Source organism: Cervus elaphus, chromosome 20, assembly GCF_910594005.1.
Source record: "Cervus elaphus chromosome 20, mCerEla1.1, whole genome shotgun sequence".
Taxonomy (NCBI): domain Eukaryota; kingdom Metazoa; phylum Chordata; class Mammalia; order Artiodactyla; family Cervidae; genus Cervus; species Cervus elaphus.
In genome coordinates, this window is record NC_057834.1 from 106,524,651 (window position 1) to 106,541,248 (window position 16,598).

At 41.4% G+C, this 16,598-nt stretch overlaps 1 protein-coding gene across 2 annotated transcripts in view; it reads left to right on the top strand.

Moving 5' to 3' along the window:
• The first annotated feature begins 1,573 nt into the window (after positions 1–1,573).
• The window catches only part of LOC122676982 (cytochrome P450 2J2-like), a 36,929-nt gene continuing 21,904 nt past the window's right edge, over positions 1,574–16,598 (top strand). Inside the window, exons 1-2 of one of the 2 annotated variants that reach the window (XM_043876636.1) lie at positions 1,574–1,856; positions 14,157–14,319. In XM_043876636.1, the coding sequence (XP_043732571.1) occupies positions 1,647–1,856; positions 14,157–14,319 (373 nt within the window). In that variant the 5' untranslated portion in view covers positions 1,574–1,646. The remainder of the gene's footprint in view (positions 1,857–14,156; positions 14,320–16,598) is intronic. The other variant, XR_006335679.1, reaches the window with a different exon arrangement.

Genomic DNA, 16,598 nt, shown 5'->3' on the forward strand with positions numbered 1-16,598 from the left:
TGCATGGGACTTCCCTGGTGGTCCAGTGGTTAAGAATCTGCCTTCCAAGGCCAGGAATGCTCAGGGAACTAAGCCCAGATGCCATGGGACAAGTAAGGCTGTGCACTGCAACTAGAGAAAGCCCCTGTGCTGCAATGAAGTAGCCTGTGCCAGGCAACAGAGACCTAGAACAACTGAAAAGAAAAAAAATTTAAAGAAACAATGTATGGATGCATAACAACTATAGTGAAACAGGAAGCTATGGACTGGAAGGATAAAAACTAGGTTGTGATTAATATCTCCCAAAGGCACCCCACTCCAGTACTCTTGCCTGGAAAATCCCATGGACAGAGGAGCCTGGTGGGCTGCAGTCCATGGGGTCGCTAAGAGTCGGACACGACTGAGCGACTTCACTTTCATTTTTCACTTTCATGCATTGGAGAAGGAAATGGCAACCCACTCCAGTATTCTTGCCTGGAGAATCCCAGGGATGGGGGAACCTGGTGGGCTGCAGACTATGGGGTCGCACAGAGTTGGACACGACTGAAGTGACTTAGCAGCAGCATAGACTTTGGACGATAGAAAAGTGACTTGAATGCTCTTTTCTTTTAAATAGGGAAATATTTTAATCATATGTTGAAAATCTGAGTGTGTGCTATACACCTCTGGAACTATGATTCATATTTTGTGTATCACACAAATGCTAAGACACAGGTAGTCACACGGGATAGCACGGAAGTTTGGAATCTCAGTTTCTACACCATCTTGAGGCTTCAGAAGAGGAATCTAACTAAGCAAACCAAAAAAGACAAGGACTAAGACATCTCCCTTCAAAGCTCATTAAACACCTATTAAGGACTAGCCTCGCTGTTAGTGCTGTGATGTAGGGCGTCTTAACCTTCAAAAAAGTTAACAAAGACAGAGCCTCCTTTACATGTGCTGCAGGTAAAGTGGATTCACTTATTCACCACATAATTAATAATTCAACCTCTGTAAGCAACTACAAGATGGAACGAAGGTATCTGCAAAAACGTGTCAGAATTAAGCAATTCATCTAAAGAAGGGGACGCAATACCTGGCATGAAGCATGCGCCCAAGAAATACCGCGCGCTGTTGTTTTCCTGATTATCAGGCGCGGTTCCAATGCTTTGGTGAGACGGAGACTGAAAAACAGAGCTCAAAAGTCCGCGGCGCTCTCTGAGATGCAGTGAAATCATAAACCCAAGAGCCCAGACGCTCTCACAAAGAGACGGGCTCTCTAAACGCTTCCAGCCGGGCCTTTTCCAACACCGTTGCTGTTCTCCTAGGAACCTGGCTACAGGCACCTGGTAGGAGGGCTAGGTGGACACACAGGGAAGTAGGGAACCGGCTGGGGCGAGCTGAGGGGAAGGCAGAAGGCGGGGCCTGAGAAAGAACCGGGAGCGTCAAGCAGATCAGGCTGTGCCGCAACCTAGAGGGGCAGAGAGGCGGCGAGGCGGCGGCGAGGCGGAGTGGAGTTGCAGAAAGACCGACCCGGCGGGGCGGGGCGCGGCGGGGGCGGGGAGGGGGCGGGGTGCGGCGGGGCGGGGCGGGGCAGACGGGGAAAGAGGGCGGTGCTGGCACCGTGGAGGCAGAGTACCGGGAGGACCTCGGCAGACTCGGACCGCGGAAGGGGGACCAGCGCAGCCATGTTGGAGGCGTTGGGCTCCCTGGCGGCTGACCTCTGGGCCGCGTTCCGTCCCGGCACTGTCCTGCTGGGGGCCGTCGTCTTTCTCCTCTTGGCTGATCTCCTCAAAAGGCGGCGTCCAAAGAACTACCCGCCGGGGCCCCCGCGCCTGCCTTTCGTAGGCAACTTCTTCCAGTTGGACTTTGAGAAGGGGCACCTGTCGCTTCAGCGGGTAGGAGCGGGCTAAGGTGCCCGGGCGCATCCTGACCCTGACCTGTGGAACAGGGGCCATTCCGGGTACCGAGGGCGGGAGGATGGGGGTTCTGAGGCTGAACCGGGCACCCGACTACACCTTGCTTTGAACGTCTCTCTTTTCCCCAGTGACTGGCATTATTACACCACCCGTGGTTTCTAGGGGTGAAATATTGTTAACTGTCCACTATTTAGTGTGTTAGACACGATGCGTTCTCTAAGTCATTTAACTGAGGGCCTTGTTGCATACTATTGGGACTTTCTATTTATAATATGATCAGTTTATCGTTCTAATATCATTATCCTTGGGGGGAAAAAATCCCGTATTTTGCCACTTGGTAAAATGGTGATAAATACTATCTAAATCCTCAGCGTTTTTCGACTGAATTGCTCCTAACTCCACAAGGACTGAGCCCCTCACATTTAGCCTCCTCACCCAGCAGTCCACACTCACTAATCATTTTTAAATGTCACTCCTTTGCTTAGATTTTGTTAGTGATCCGTGCTGCTTCCCAGAGTTCTTGTTCCTTAGGGGGCTACTTGAGGAAAGCATGGCAATCCACTCTAGGACTCTTGCCTGGAGAATCCTATGGACAGAGGAGCCTGGCAGGCTACAAACCATGAGGTCGCACAGAGTCGGACAGGACTGAAACAACTTGGCACGCAGGATTCTGGGAGCTACTTGGAACTCTTCTTGTAACTTCTTTCCATTTCTTTATAGTCATCTCCCATTAGTTCAGTTCAGTCGCTCAGTCGTGTCCGACTCTTTGCGACCCCATGAATCACAGCACGCCAGGCCTCCCTGTCCATCACCAACTCCCAGGGTTTACTCAAACTCATGTCCACTGAGTCAGAGATGCCATTCAACCATCTCATCCTCTCTCATCCCCTTCTCCTCCCACCTTCAGTCTTTCCCAGCATCAGGGTCTTTTCAAATGAGTTAGCTCTTTGCATCAGGGGGTCAAAGTACTGGAGTTTCAGCTTCAGCATCAGTCCTTCCAATGAACACTCAGGACTGATCTCCTTAGGATGGACTAGCTGGATCTCCTTGCAGTCTAAGGGACTCTCAAGAGTCTTCTCCAACACCACAGTTCAAAAGCATCAGTGAGCTCCGTAAGTAGCTGTAAAATGTGACCTCGTCATTCTGAGGTAGGAGATAGATGTGAGCCTGAGATGGGCACCTGGTGTTTGTTGAGTGGGGTAAAACCAAGCCTTTGTTCTCACCCAGGCACTTCAAGGACAAAGCTAGTGGCAAAAGTTGAGTTCTGCTAAAGTAAAGAGATAAGGTGACCACTCCTGAGATCCAGGAAGACTTCCCTGTCTGCACATGTGCAGGAAGGCTTCTTGGGGGTCAAAAAGGGAGGGGGCCCCACCCTGTAATAAGTGTGGACATGTACCCACAGGTCTCTACATTGAAATCCATCTTAGAAAAAAGTTGTGCAGGCACCTTGGGGAGGGTCCTAGGACTAGTGAGATGTGAAGAAAAAAACAAGATAATTGGCAATATGTGAACAAGACCCAGAAGCACTGTCCAATGTAAGTGATTTAAATCAACTTTTTAGTGCTTTCCTCATTGAGGACACCCACACTCTTCTTTGGTTATGTTCCTCCCCATTCAGGACTCCTGCACTCCTCAGTGGGTGTGTATTTCTGCCTTGCTTGTGTCTTCCCTAATTGTGGCCATTCTGAATTCCTTAATATTTCCTCCAACATCCAGCACTTTCTCAAGCACCTTCAGCTGCTTCCCTGTGTCTCATCATAGGTATCTTGCTGACAGACAGCACTGTGATAGATGGTTGTGAACATTAAATAAAATGGTGAATGGTCCATACTAATACAGCTGATTGTAGGTTCCCAACAAATAACAGTTCCCCTTGAATGCCTGGAGCACTTTAAACACAAGTCTGTAATATAAACTCAAGTTAAGATGGAGAAGGTTTTTATCATTTTTCTGGGAGAAACACACAATTGGTACCATTTAAGTGACTGGATTCATCTCCAGAATTTTAAAGCTAGTCTCCTAAACCTGTCAGTTCAATTCAGTCGCTCAATCATGTCCAACTCTTTGCGACCCCGTGGACTGTAGCATGCCAGGCTTCCCTGTCCATCACCAAACTCCCGGAGCTTGCTCAAACTCATGTCCATTGAGTGGGTGATGTCCTCCACCCATCTCATCCTCTGTCACCCCCTCTCCTCTTGTATTCAATCTTTCCCAGCATCAGGGTCTTTTCTAAGGAGTCTAAGCCTGTACCTTTGTTTAATAAATATGCTGTTTAACTTCCAAGTATTGGGAGATTTTCTTGTTTTCTTTCTGTTAATGATTTACAGTTGAAGTCCATTATGGTCAGAGAACATACATGATTTCAACTTTGAAAAAACTATGTTAAAGTTGACCCAAGATACAGTCCGTACATACTTGAAAAAAAGTGTATTCTGCTCTTGTTGAGTTGAATGTTCCATACTATATGTCAGTTAGACCTTATTAGATTAATCAGTTGTTTAGTGCTCCTGAACCTTTGTTGACTTCTTACCTACTAATTCTATCAATTACTAGGAGAGGCTTGTTGAAGTCTGCAACTTATAATTACAGGTTTCTCTGTTTATCTATTCAGTTCTGGTAGTTTTCATGTATCAGAGAAGGCAATGGCACCCCACTCCAGTACTCTTGCCTGGAAAATCCCATGGACGGAGGAGCCTGGTGGGCTGCAGTCCATGGGGACGCTAAGAGTCGGACACGACTGAGCGACTTCACTTTCATTTTTCACTTTCATGCATTGGAGAAGGAAATGGCAACCCACTCCAGTATTCTTGCCTGGAGAATCCCAGGGACAGGGGAGCCTGGTGGGCTGCTGTCTATGGGATCGCACAGAGTTGGACACGACTGAAGTGACTTAGCAGCAGTTTTCATGTATGTGTTTCACAGCTTTTTTATTTGGCACATACGCACTAAAATTGTTATGTCATCTTTGTGAATTTATTCTCTTATTATTAGTTAATGTCCCTCTTTTTCTCTGGTAATTTTCTTTGCCTGAATTTTACTTTATCTGATATACTATAGCCACACCAGCTCTCAGCTCTCTTTTGATTAGTATTTACATAATATATGCTTCTCCATTTATTTACTTTTAACCTATTTATATCATTATATTTGAAATGAGTTTCTTGTTGATAACATGCAGGTGGGTAAATTTTTGTTCATTCTTCTAATATCAAACATTTAATTGGTGAGTTTAGATCATTTATATTTAATGTAATTATTGATTTGTTAAAACTTAAGTCTGCCAATTTATTATTTGTTTCCTATTTTTCACTTTGTTTTTTTACTCGTCTTGTTTTTTACTCTTCGTTTTTTCTCCTTTCCTCTCTTTGTAGGTCACTTGAATATTTTTTTAGAATCCATTTTCATTTGTGTTTTTGAGTATGTCTCTTTGTATTGTCTTTTAAGTGCTTGCTGTAAAGATTACATGCTATGCATACATAAGTTATTGCAGTAAGTGTCAAAGGTGGAATACACACACCTTAAAACTCTTAGGTCCCTTTACTTTCCCCCACTTTATAATATATAAATTTTCTTAAATATTATCTCTATATACACTGAGAACCACCTCAGACAGTATTATAATTTTTCTTTTAACTGTCAAACACAACGTGTTAAATTCAAGATTAGTCTACTGTATTTACCCATTTCTTTACCCTTTCTGTTGCTCTTTCCTAACTGAAGAACTTTCTTTAACCATTCTTTTAGAACTTGTCTGCTGAAAAAAAAAATTAGCTTTCCTTCATCTAAGAATGTTTTTATTTCACCTTCATTTCTGAAGTATATTATCACTGGACATAGAATTCTAGGCTGACAGTTTCTTTTATTAAGCCCCTGAAAATGTAGTGCTGCTTCTTTCTGGCTTAGGAACTAGGGTTCCTCATAAGCAATCTGCTATAATTTGAACTGTTGTTCCCCATAAGTAATGAATTGTTTTCCTCTACATGCTTTGAAAGCTAGGTTTTCTTAGTTTTTAGATTTCAGAAATTTGATTATATGCCTTAGTGTTGAATTCTTTGGATTTATTGGGTTCACTAACAACTTCTTGCATCAGTAGGTTTTACTAGTACCAAATTTGAGAATTTTTCAGCCTTTATTTCTTCAAATATTTTTTCAAGTCCATGTTTTTTCCTTCTGGTCCTCTTTGGCACTGATGACACAAGTGATAGATCTTCTCCTATTCTAATATCAGTCCCTGAGGCTCAGCTTTTTATCTCTTCTCAATCTGTTTTCTCTGTGTTGTTCAGATTGGACACTTTCTGTTGATGTCTTCAGTTTCACTGATTATCCTGTCATTACCACTCTGCCATTGAATTGCTGTAATGAGTTTTTGTTTAGTTATTGTTTTTCAATTTTAAAGTTTCTTTTTTGTTCATATGTGTATTTTCTGGTTCTTGGTTAAGATTTTCTATGTAAAATTTTTTCAATAGCTGATTTAAAATCTTTAACCTGTAATTACAGCATCTTTATCATCTCAGTATTGGTTTCAACTCATTCAATTTGAGATTTCTCTGGTTCTTGATAACATGAGTAATTTTGGTCTATACTCTGGACATTTTGTGTATTTTGCTACATGACTCTGGACTCTATGTAAACCTTTTATTTTTGCAGATAGTCAAAACCTGCTTATGTTTAGAATGTTCACTTTTGTGAATTGCGGTTCAAATGTCAATTTAGGTTATAAAGCCTTTGCAGTGCTATACTGATCTACCCCACTTATATATTATTCACCTCAATAGGACTCCAACCCACATTCTCATCAGTGCAGGCTGGAGAGAATGAGGATGGGGACAAAAGACTGGGGCCCCTCTGAGTAGGGTAGCCTCTTCCTTACTGCAGGGGGTGGGGAGAAATCAGTAATCTAATCGTATCATCTCCATGGAATATGGGTACCTCCTTATTTTTGTAGAGTTGTAGAAATCAGGATTTTGCCCACTGACTACTCCAAGGAGTCTCTTCTGCTGTTCAGGGGTGAGATAGTTGCAACTCAGCTTACAAACTCAGTAGGGGAGAAGTACCACCTTGCTGTAGAGACAGGATGAAGATAGAATGCAGAGAGAGGATGAAGGCAAGTTTTCATGCATCTTTAGTACTGTAGGCTCCCATTAGGATGGGGGAGGATCACGTCTCTTATGGTATTGTCTCTGGAACAGGAAGGTAGAAAGGTTGAATGTTCTGTCCTGGTGGACCACTCTTTATCTGGTCCTTTAGCTACAAAGAACAGGGCTTTATTGGTGTTAATTTTGTATGTGCCAGTTAGTATCATGATGCTAAGAAAGAGTAAAATGGGATGCTTTCACTGTTGTCTGAAGTCAGAAACTTGATCTGTGCCCTTGTTTTACTATTAAGATAGATATGACTGGAGAGGTTAAATGATTTGCCTCATGTCATAAAACTGGCTAAGGATGATACTGAGGCTAGGGTCTTATCTCTGGCCAAAGATTTTTCATCAAAAGTGTTGTTGTATTTTATATAAGTTTTCAATTAAATATTTATGTTTGTAAAAAATAGAGTTTAAATGATGTGATTTGGCTGTAATTAAATTTGCATTCAAGCAATTTGGAAATTTTAAGCACCTATCATTATCTATCATTACCTATATATCTTTACTTACCTATCTACCAGTACCTATCACTAACTATCTGCTATGATATTAACAGGGCTTCGCAGATGGCGGAGTGGTAAAGAATCTGCCTGCCAATGCAGGAGCCACAGGAGATGTGCGTTTGATCCCTGGGTTGGGAAGATCCTCTGGAGGAGGAAATGGCAACCCACTCCAGTATTCTTGCCTGGAAAATCTCATGGACAGAAGAGCCTGGTGGGCTATAGTCCAGGGGTTGCAAAGAGTTGGACATGACTGAGTAACTTAACAGGCACTTAACATTAACTAGCTGCTAGGTCTTACATGTGGATTCATTTTCATTTAATCTTCACAAAAGGCACACAAGTTAGGAATCTTTTGATGTTTCCATTTTACCACTGAGGAAACAGGCTGAAAATAGTAAAGCAGTTAGCCTAAGTTATTCAGCATAGGTAATGGCCAAACAAGGCCTTGGACACATGATTACTTGACTCATATACTTATTCTCTACTGATGCTATCTGACTTTTCATGATATAGTTAGAGGATAATTGACTAGTTCATGGGTTCATTTATGCAACAGACATTTATAAAGTGCTTATCATATGACAGACACAGTACAAGACAGTGTATGATGAAATGTATGGTATAAACTCTGTAGTAAACCAAGTGAGATGTCATTATGTGGGATCACTATGAATGGGAAGCAATGGGGATAGCTCCTATAGAATGTTAAATTTGGCTGAACTGGAAAGGAATCTTAGGCAAGAGGTCATATGGAGTAAAGTAGATGAGATTTTTAAATGGGGGAAGTGACATCAGGTAAAATGAAGTGAGAGGGCAGTGAAGAAACTGGCCAATGTATGTGGCATGATGGGAACCATGAACCACTCTTATTTTTTCTCCTTTTTTCTAAACTTTCTGTACCACAGCTACATGGCTTATTGTAGGAGCATATTTTTAGGTAAGAGAAAATCTTATTGGACTGAAGTGGGAGAACTGTAGATAAGGTGAATAAATGTATTAGTGAGGATATAAATGGAGCTGCTTGTAATAAAAAAAGGCCCCAAAATACAGTCATATATTAAAAAAAAAAAAAAAAGAGTGAAATTTATCTCTCTGTCAAAAGTAAGTTCAGATATAGGCCCGAAGACCAGGATTGGAAGACTGCTTTGTACCACAAGGTCATCTAGAAACTGCAGTTCCTTCTGTCTCATTGCTCTCAACCTACAACATCATCATGCATAAGGTCCAATCCATGGAAAGGGGAAGAGGGAGGTGGTGAGAAGCCACTTTCCTTTAAGAACATGACCCAGAAGATGCACATATCACCACTACTCCCATTGTCAGGTGTCTCACTGGCCACACCTGGAGAAGCTTGGAAAAGTGGGCTTTAATTGGGATGTCATGTGGCCGACTAATCTTTAGGGAGTCTGTCCCTCAGAAGAAGAGAGATAATATCTTCATGCTTTCATTTAAAAATGAGACAAACAGAGTGAGTTATAAAGAGCCCAATTTTATACCCATCAGCTGTGCTCTCTCTCTTTTTGCCTCTTTTTCTGAAAACAAAGAATGCATTATAGGATTATTATAAGAACCTAGTAAGTTCATGAATATCAGTTTATTGGCAAGGTGCTTCGTGCATAGTTGATGCTTCTTCATATGTCTACCACCCACTCCCACCTTCTTCAAAAACTTATAGTAACAAACTCAAGGAAAAGCCAGTCATTGGTTGCATACCAGGCATCACTTGTCTGGCCTGATTGCTGTATGTGCTCCATCAATCTACTCTCTAGCCACTTCCCCTCCATTCCTTTGTCCAGATCTAACCAGAGTCGTTTTGCTAAAATACACTCTCAAATATATCAATAACAATAATAATTTTATTATTTATTTTAGTATTGTGGTTATTTATCACCACCATCCCAAAGATGGTAACTAGTAATAGCCCCCATTTTATAGATTTGAAAACTGGGACAGAGAGAAGGTAAATAACTAAAGCAAAAATCACATAGAAAGTAACAAGCAGAAGCTGGATACAGATTTGTGTAACTTCAAAATACAGGTTCTTAAGCATTCACTGCCCTTACCCCTCATTCAGTTCTCTAGCTAGAAACAAAATAAGATCCAAATTATTTTACTTGACATTAAGATATCCTTGGTCTAGTTCACAGTATACCTGTCAGGCTTGTTTCCCCTCTTCCTACATAAACAAAAAGGTGTATATTTGTTTGTTTCCAGGACATATGTTAGTCTTCGGTCCCCTTATGTGTTCCCTAGTTTCCCCCATTTGATAATTTATTGTATAGAATGGTAATACTAATAAGAATTGTTTACTTATCTGTATGCTCCATTAGATTGGGGGCATCTTAAACTTCAGAGCCTATACCGCCAGCAACAGGCCTCGACCTACCATAGGGTTAGTGCTCTTTAATGAACCTATACTGTAGTCAGAAAAGAGAACTCACTAGTTTCTGAACGCCCACGTTTCCCTGTCTTTGCATTTGTGTATGCCGTTCCCACAGCCTAAAATCTTTGCCTTCGCAATACATGTCCTTTTGCCGGTACCCTGACCTTCATTTACAGTCTGGCCCAAATATTATGTACTCTTGGACACTTTCTCCCATATCTTGAGTGGAAATTGTTCTCCTCTTTCAGTAGCTTCATGCCCCTTGCCCCAGAATGGTAACATATATCATCTTCTTCTATGCATTAGTTTTTTTTCTGCAGTCAGCCTTCCCCAGGAGGCTTTGACACTTCAGGAAAACACCATAGCATAGTGATCCCACATATAACATAGCAATGTCAGAAGGTGCCTGACAACTCCAGACCCTTTCATAAAAACCTGTTGGATTGAACTTGAATTTGATTTCCACAGGCTGTTCTCAGAAACCTAATATAATCCCAAGAACTACCAGTTAGACCAGTATTCTTAGCAGGAGTTTGTGGACCCCAGAGGACTGGTGAACTGCATTTATGCATAAATGTGTTCACACATGCAGGATTTTCCTTTACCAGATCCATGACATACTCTATTTTCAAATGATTTTATTGCTTAAAAAATTGTATAAAATGCCATGAAGTTTTATTTCCTATGTCCTTAGGTTTCTCTTTTGTGCTTTATTAGATAGCAGCACTTTTTAATTATAAAAGCAATATAAATACATTGAGTGACACATTTTAAAATATAATGTAATAAGTAAGAGAATCTTAGTTCTCCTTGTGTCCAGCACCCCCCCCCAAACACACACACACACACACACACCCACCCATACCCACACTTGCTGGTGAGCGTTAGAGCAACAGACCCTGTCACTGCTAGTGGGAGTAAGAATTGGTGCACTCTTCCTTTTTTTCCTTTTCTCTTTTTGTGTCTTTTTCTGTTGGTTTTTGGGTTTAAGAACTTAGATAAAGTAATATCTTCCTCAACTTTATATTTCTTGGTTCAGTCTCTTGTCTCATAACTCAACACTTCTAATTTTTTGTCCTAAACATTTATTTTGCTCTCTTTTATTAGTTAAGTGCTTAATCGTACATGTGGGAATTTTATCCTTCATAGGAAATTTCCTGTAACCTATTGCTTTTATTTGCCTCTTATAGCTACTATGCTATTCCTTTTCTGTTTTTCTGTTTTCATTTCTTAAGCCTGTTTTAGCCTCCCAAACCACCGTTTTTACACTGCTTACACTTTTTTTACACTTTTTTACACTGCTGTGTTAATTTCTACTGTACAGCAAAGTCGTTCAGTTTATTTATATATATATATATACACACACACACAGTTATTTATATATATATATTCTTTTTGATATTCTTTCTCACTATGGTTTATCACAGGATATTGAATATAGTTCCCTGTGCTATACTGCAGGACCTTGTTGTTTTTCCATCCTATGTATAACAGTTTGCATCTGCTAATCCTAAATTCCCACTCCATCCGTCTGCCATGCCCCACCTCAGCAACCACACATCTGTTCTCTGTGTCCCTGTTTCTGTTTTGTAGATAGCTTCATTTATGTTATATTTTAGATTCCACATATAAGTGATACCATATGATGCTTGTCTTTTTCTAACTTACTTCACTTAGTTTGATATTCTCTAGGTCCATCCATGTTGCCACAAATGGCATTATGTCATTTTTTTTATGACTTGAGTAGTATTTCATCGAATATATGTACCACCTTTTCTTTAACCATTCATCTGCCGATGGACATCTAGGTTATTTCCATGTCTCAGCAATTGTGAATAGAACTTCTGTGAACATAAAAGTGCATGAATCGTTTTGAATTATAGTTTTGTCTGAAAGTATGGCAGGAGTAGGATTGCTGGGTCATATGGCAACACTATTTTTAGTTTTTTAAGGAACCTCTGTACTGTTTTCCATAGTGAGTGAACCTTCTTACATCCCCACCAACAGTGTAGGAGACCAACAACCTTATTTTTAATCTCTTTTTTCCCTTATACTGTCCCTTTCTTAACAACTTGTTTATTGTTGTACACTGAAGTATTCTCTATCTTACAAAATCTCAGATGACACTGGGACTTACATTTACCTCCAAGTAAAGCCATTGGCACGGTAACTGGCATGTTTACTTAAGAATTGGTAGACATCACCATGATTGGTACCAGGGCTGCAGTAGGTCATTTGATGTATCCACATTTACATTGTTGATAACACCATAGAAATGTTTGATCTAGTTCTGTTGGACTAGCAATATACTTGGGCAGAAAGTTCTAAGTGATAGGACTCTGTAGAAGTTCATTTCAGTAAACATTAATGGAATGCCTAGTCCCTTCCAAGAACAAGCTGAGGTTCCAGATTGTATCCATTGTCAGTGAGGAGTTGTCTAGTTTAAACTGAGATTTTCAGCCATTCCAAAAATATTTTTACTGTATATTCTAAAATAGTCAAGAAATCCTTTCTAAAGTAAAACCTAAGAAGTTCATCCAGGCATTCAGCACAATGAAATAAAATGTCTTGATTTAAGAGACCCATTCCTGCCATTTCTTAGAACAAAGACATGTACTGTAAAGGCAGACCAGACTGAGATGGAATCCTGGCTCTTCTTTTTATAACAAGACAGACTTACTGTCTAGTGATGAGCAAACATGGATAGAAGACTCTGGACCAAAAGAACAATGGATGGATTGAGTTCAGGCTTGGCCTTTAACGTGGGAGCAGGGTGATAGAATGAGAATAAATCCATGGTATTGCTTTGATGGGGCAATGGGGTCCGGGGCATTTGGAGTGACATGGGGGAGCATCAGTAATGGCAGGTGGGGAGATGGGGCCATAGACACCTGGAGGAAATACGTGCTTCTGTTTGATACCACAGCCTGCAGCAGAACACAGCCCTGTGGTCTGGGGGCAGGGGCAGGGCCTATCTAGATTGCTGTCTTGAGTAAACATGTCAGGGAAGACGTTGATTAATGACTGTTGACTGTAGCCCGAATCATATTTGCACATACCTGCACATTTGTGTACACTCCTGACCCACCCACCCACTCTTCCATTCTCTCTCTCCCCTCCCCCAGATCCCTCACCCTCAGTCTCACATTCATTCTCTTACATCCACTGAACTCTAAGTCCCTATCACCATCTCAGGTCCATGGTCCTGTCCTTAAATCTTACATAATGCCTGGAAAGTTTCACCAACGTGCAATAGCTTTGCAACCTTAGCTAAGTTACTTCTTGCTGAAAGATAAGGAAAATCATTACTGCCATAGGGCAGTTGTAGGTTAAATGAGATAAAACATGAAAGGTAGTTGTCATGGCACCCAGTCGATGTGGTTGTCTGTGACCACCAGGGCCTTTCTCCCCACATCATCCCTGTGCTCTTGTCCTATCTTTCACCATGAACAAGCACACCCACATCCCTTTGCACACAGAACCCATTCATTCCCCAGAGACTCGAGTGGCTATCTGCCAGGGACCAGGGAACAAAGTGCCTTTCACATTTCTGTTCTAATTTTTCTCTATAGAATCCTTTGAGGGAAAGAATTATTTTCTCACTTTACAACTGGGGAACTGAGACTCAAAAAAAATAAAAAACTAAGCCATTTTCCCTGGAGCTCACAGCTGGTCAGCCACAGAGTTAAGACTTACACTCAGCTCCAGAATCCCTGTGCTCTTCTCCCAGCCTTCTGATGAATTTTCTGTCACCTAGAACATGTTGAGGAAAAGGACATTCTCTCCTGGTTAAGCAGATGTGATTTACTAAGAAGTTCATGTTCACTAACCACATCTCTGCCTTCTCTGGTAAGGCACATGGACTGAATTCTGCCCTCTACTAGACACAAAGATACCTGAGGTTAGATACCTTGTTTATCTTGCTAAATCTTTATGCCTTGTTCTCAGGACAAATGGTGGATACTCAAATCAAGGAAGTCGAACATATGAATGAACGTTTATAAGGAATGTCCACGTCCTATAGTAGATTCGACTGAGGCTAGTTGAGAAGAGGAGAATTGGAAACAGGTAGAAACATCCCCATCAAACCTGGGTGCATAGCATGGATGCACACACACACACACACACACACACACACACACACACACACACACCCTCCCTGTCCCCATCCAAGCTCCCACAGCCACACATACTCTACGTTCCACGACACACAGACATGTGCATATTCTATGACTATTTTTACTATTTTTTAGTTTGTGAAGAAATACGGGAACCTTTTTAGCCTGGAATTCGGTGACTTGCCTTCAGTTGTTATAACTGGATTGCCCTTAATCAAAGAAGTCCTTGTCCACCAGGACCAAAACTTTGTGAACCGCCCCATAACCCCTATTCGAGAACGTGTTTTTAAGAAAAATGGTAAGTTTCTTGACTAATATAAGATGTGTACATTTGATATTCTTATAGTCTGTGAAAGGTACTTTTGTTTCTGTAATTCTCCAACACTCCCAGGGACTAGGCCTCTCATAAGTTCCTGCTCCTTAAGGAAGCTGAGTGCCTGCATTTCCCTGGTGAAGGTACCTCCTAACGGCACCTGGCAAGATCCACCCTAATGTCAGGCATTTGGGAAAAGCGACATCACCTGCATGAACTCACTCTGGATGCTTTGATAAAGAAGTATGCTCATTCACTCAGTGATGTGATGTGTTTTTAAGCTGAGGAAAGGCAATGAATTCTCAGGCTCTCTTTCTCTACTCAGATCTCTTCCCCGAGGAAAATGGGTGTGGATCAGCTTCCTCCTCCTCTTGATTATGTGATCCTTTCTTGCGTCTAGCTTCTTGTGACCTGTTGTTAAGGCTGTCCCTTACAAGATATCGCGAGCCTTCCATTTTTGTTAGAAGGGTTTGGGGTTTCCCTGGTGGCTCAGTGGTAAGAATCTGCCTGCCAGTGTAGGAGACATGGATTTTTCTGGGAAGATCCCACATACCACGGAGCAGCTAAGCCTGTGCGCCACAAATACTGAAGCTGTGCTCTGCAAAAAGAGAAACCACCACAATGAGAAGCCGGTGCACTGCAACTAGAGAGTAGCCCCTGCTTGTCCCAACTAGACAAAAGCCCGCAACAGTGAAGACCCAGCAGAGCAATAAATAAATAAAATTATTGAAAAGAAGAGGGGTTTAGCATAAATACTTAAAATGATTATTAAACTTACACATTTAAAAAGCTAAATGAAAAACTCATATATATTCTACCAAAGCACCATATTTTTCAGGTGCTTCTCAATTTCTCTTTGAAATGTTTTACCCCTTAACTCAACATCCATTCACTGTGTTTATTTGCCATATGAAGCCTGGTGGTAGGCACCAGTGACAGAACAGTGAGGAGAATGACAAAGTCCTTATTTTTCTGTAACTTACATTTCATTCAGGAAAACAGTATCAGTTACTCTAATAATTTAAGACCTTAGTGTTATGAAGATAGGAGCATGATGTACTTCTTAGGAGTGTCTAATATCCTGAGACTCAGGAAAAGCTAACACAGTGACAATTAATATAATAAAGTGGAAAAACTATCAGGTGGAGGGAATGGAGTATGAAAAGTCCCTGAGGTGGGAAGGACACTGAACTGGAGGAACTGAGAGGTGGCCAGTTGCAGCGCAGCGATTAAATGGAGATGAAGCTGCTAAGTTCGAACAGGAATAGTTCATGCAAGTTAAGGATGTTGCTTTTTATCCTAATAACAATGGAAGCTCCTGCATGGTTTCAGTAGAGAAAGGGATCATCATACTTACATGGTACATTTTAAAGACTTCTCTAAGCTATAATGTGGAGAATGGAATAAAGGGAGCAAGAGACCATTGCAGCATTTTAGGTGAGAAGAGGTGGTGGCCTGGACTAGGGACATGGCGAGAAATGGCAGTCCGACCAGGAGAGTGACTGTGAAGATACATGTATTTAAGTTTCTCAGGAGGAAAATCCAACAGGACGTGATGACCCAGACAGAGGGAGAATGAGGTGGACACCCAAATGGGTAGGTAAAGGAAAGAGACATGTGGAAGAGGACAGGGTGTTGGCTGGCCTGGGGAGTTGTAAAGAGCAAATAATGAATTCAGTTATAGATATGCTGAGTGTGAAATGCATTTAAATCTGCAGAGCCAAGCAGATACTTGTATATGTATCTAGTGCTGAGAGACAGAAATAGATACTAACTATCAGTAGATTTCACTTAAAATTTTAGGAACTAATGAGATTGCCCCCAAAATGGAATATAGATAAAGAGAAAAGACTTCAGACCTAGTCTTGAAGAGCTCCATCATTTCAAAATGCAATAGAAGATGAATTAACAAAAGATACAGGAATTTCTCTATGGTCAGAGAATAAAGGAGGGAAATCTAGAGAGTGTGGTGTCCTGGACACCATTGGAAGAGAGTGTTTCAAGAAAGAAGTGTCTCATGCTGCTGACACATGATGGTGAGGTTGAAAAGCATCCTGGACTGGACAGCAGGCAAGGTCATGTCCTTGTGGTGGTGGAGGCCAAAGTCAGATATGAAAGTGAGTTGAAGGGTGCTCTGGAAGTGAAGAAAGGATGGTGACCTCCCCTGTGTTACGAAATAAATGATCATTTACTGAACACACAAAGATGGATTTTTTTTTCCTTTGCCTGTGTTGTCCACTCTGCATAGATTTTTTACTCTTCCA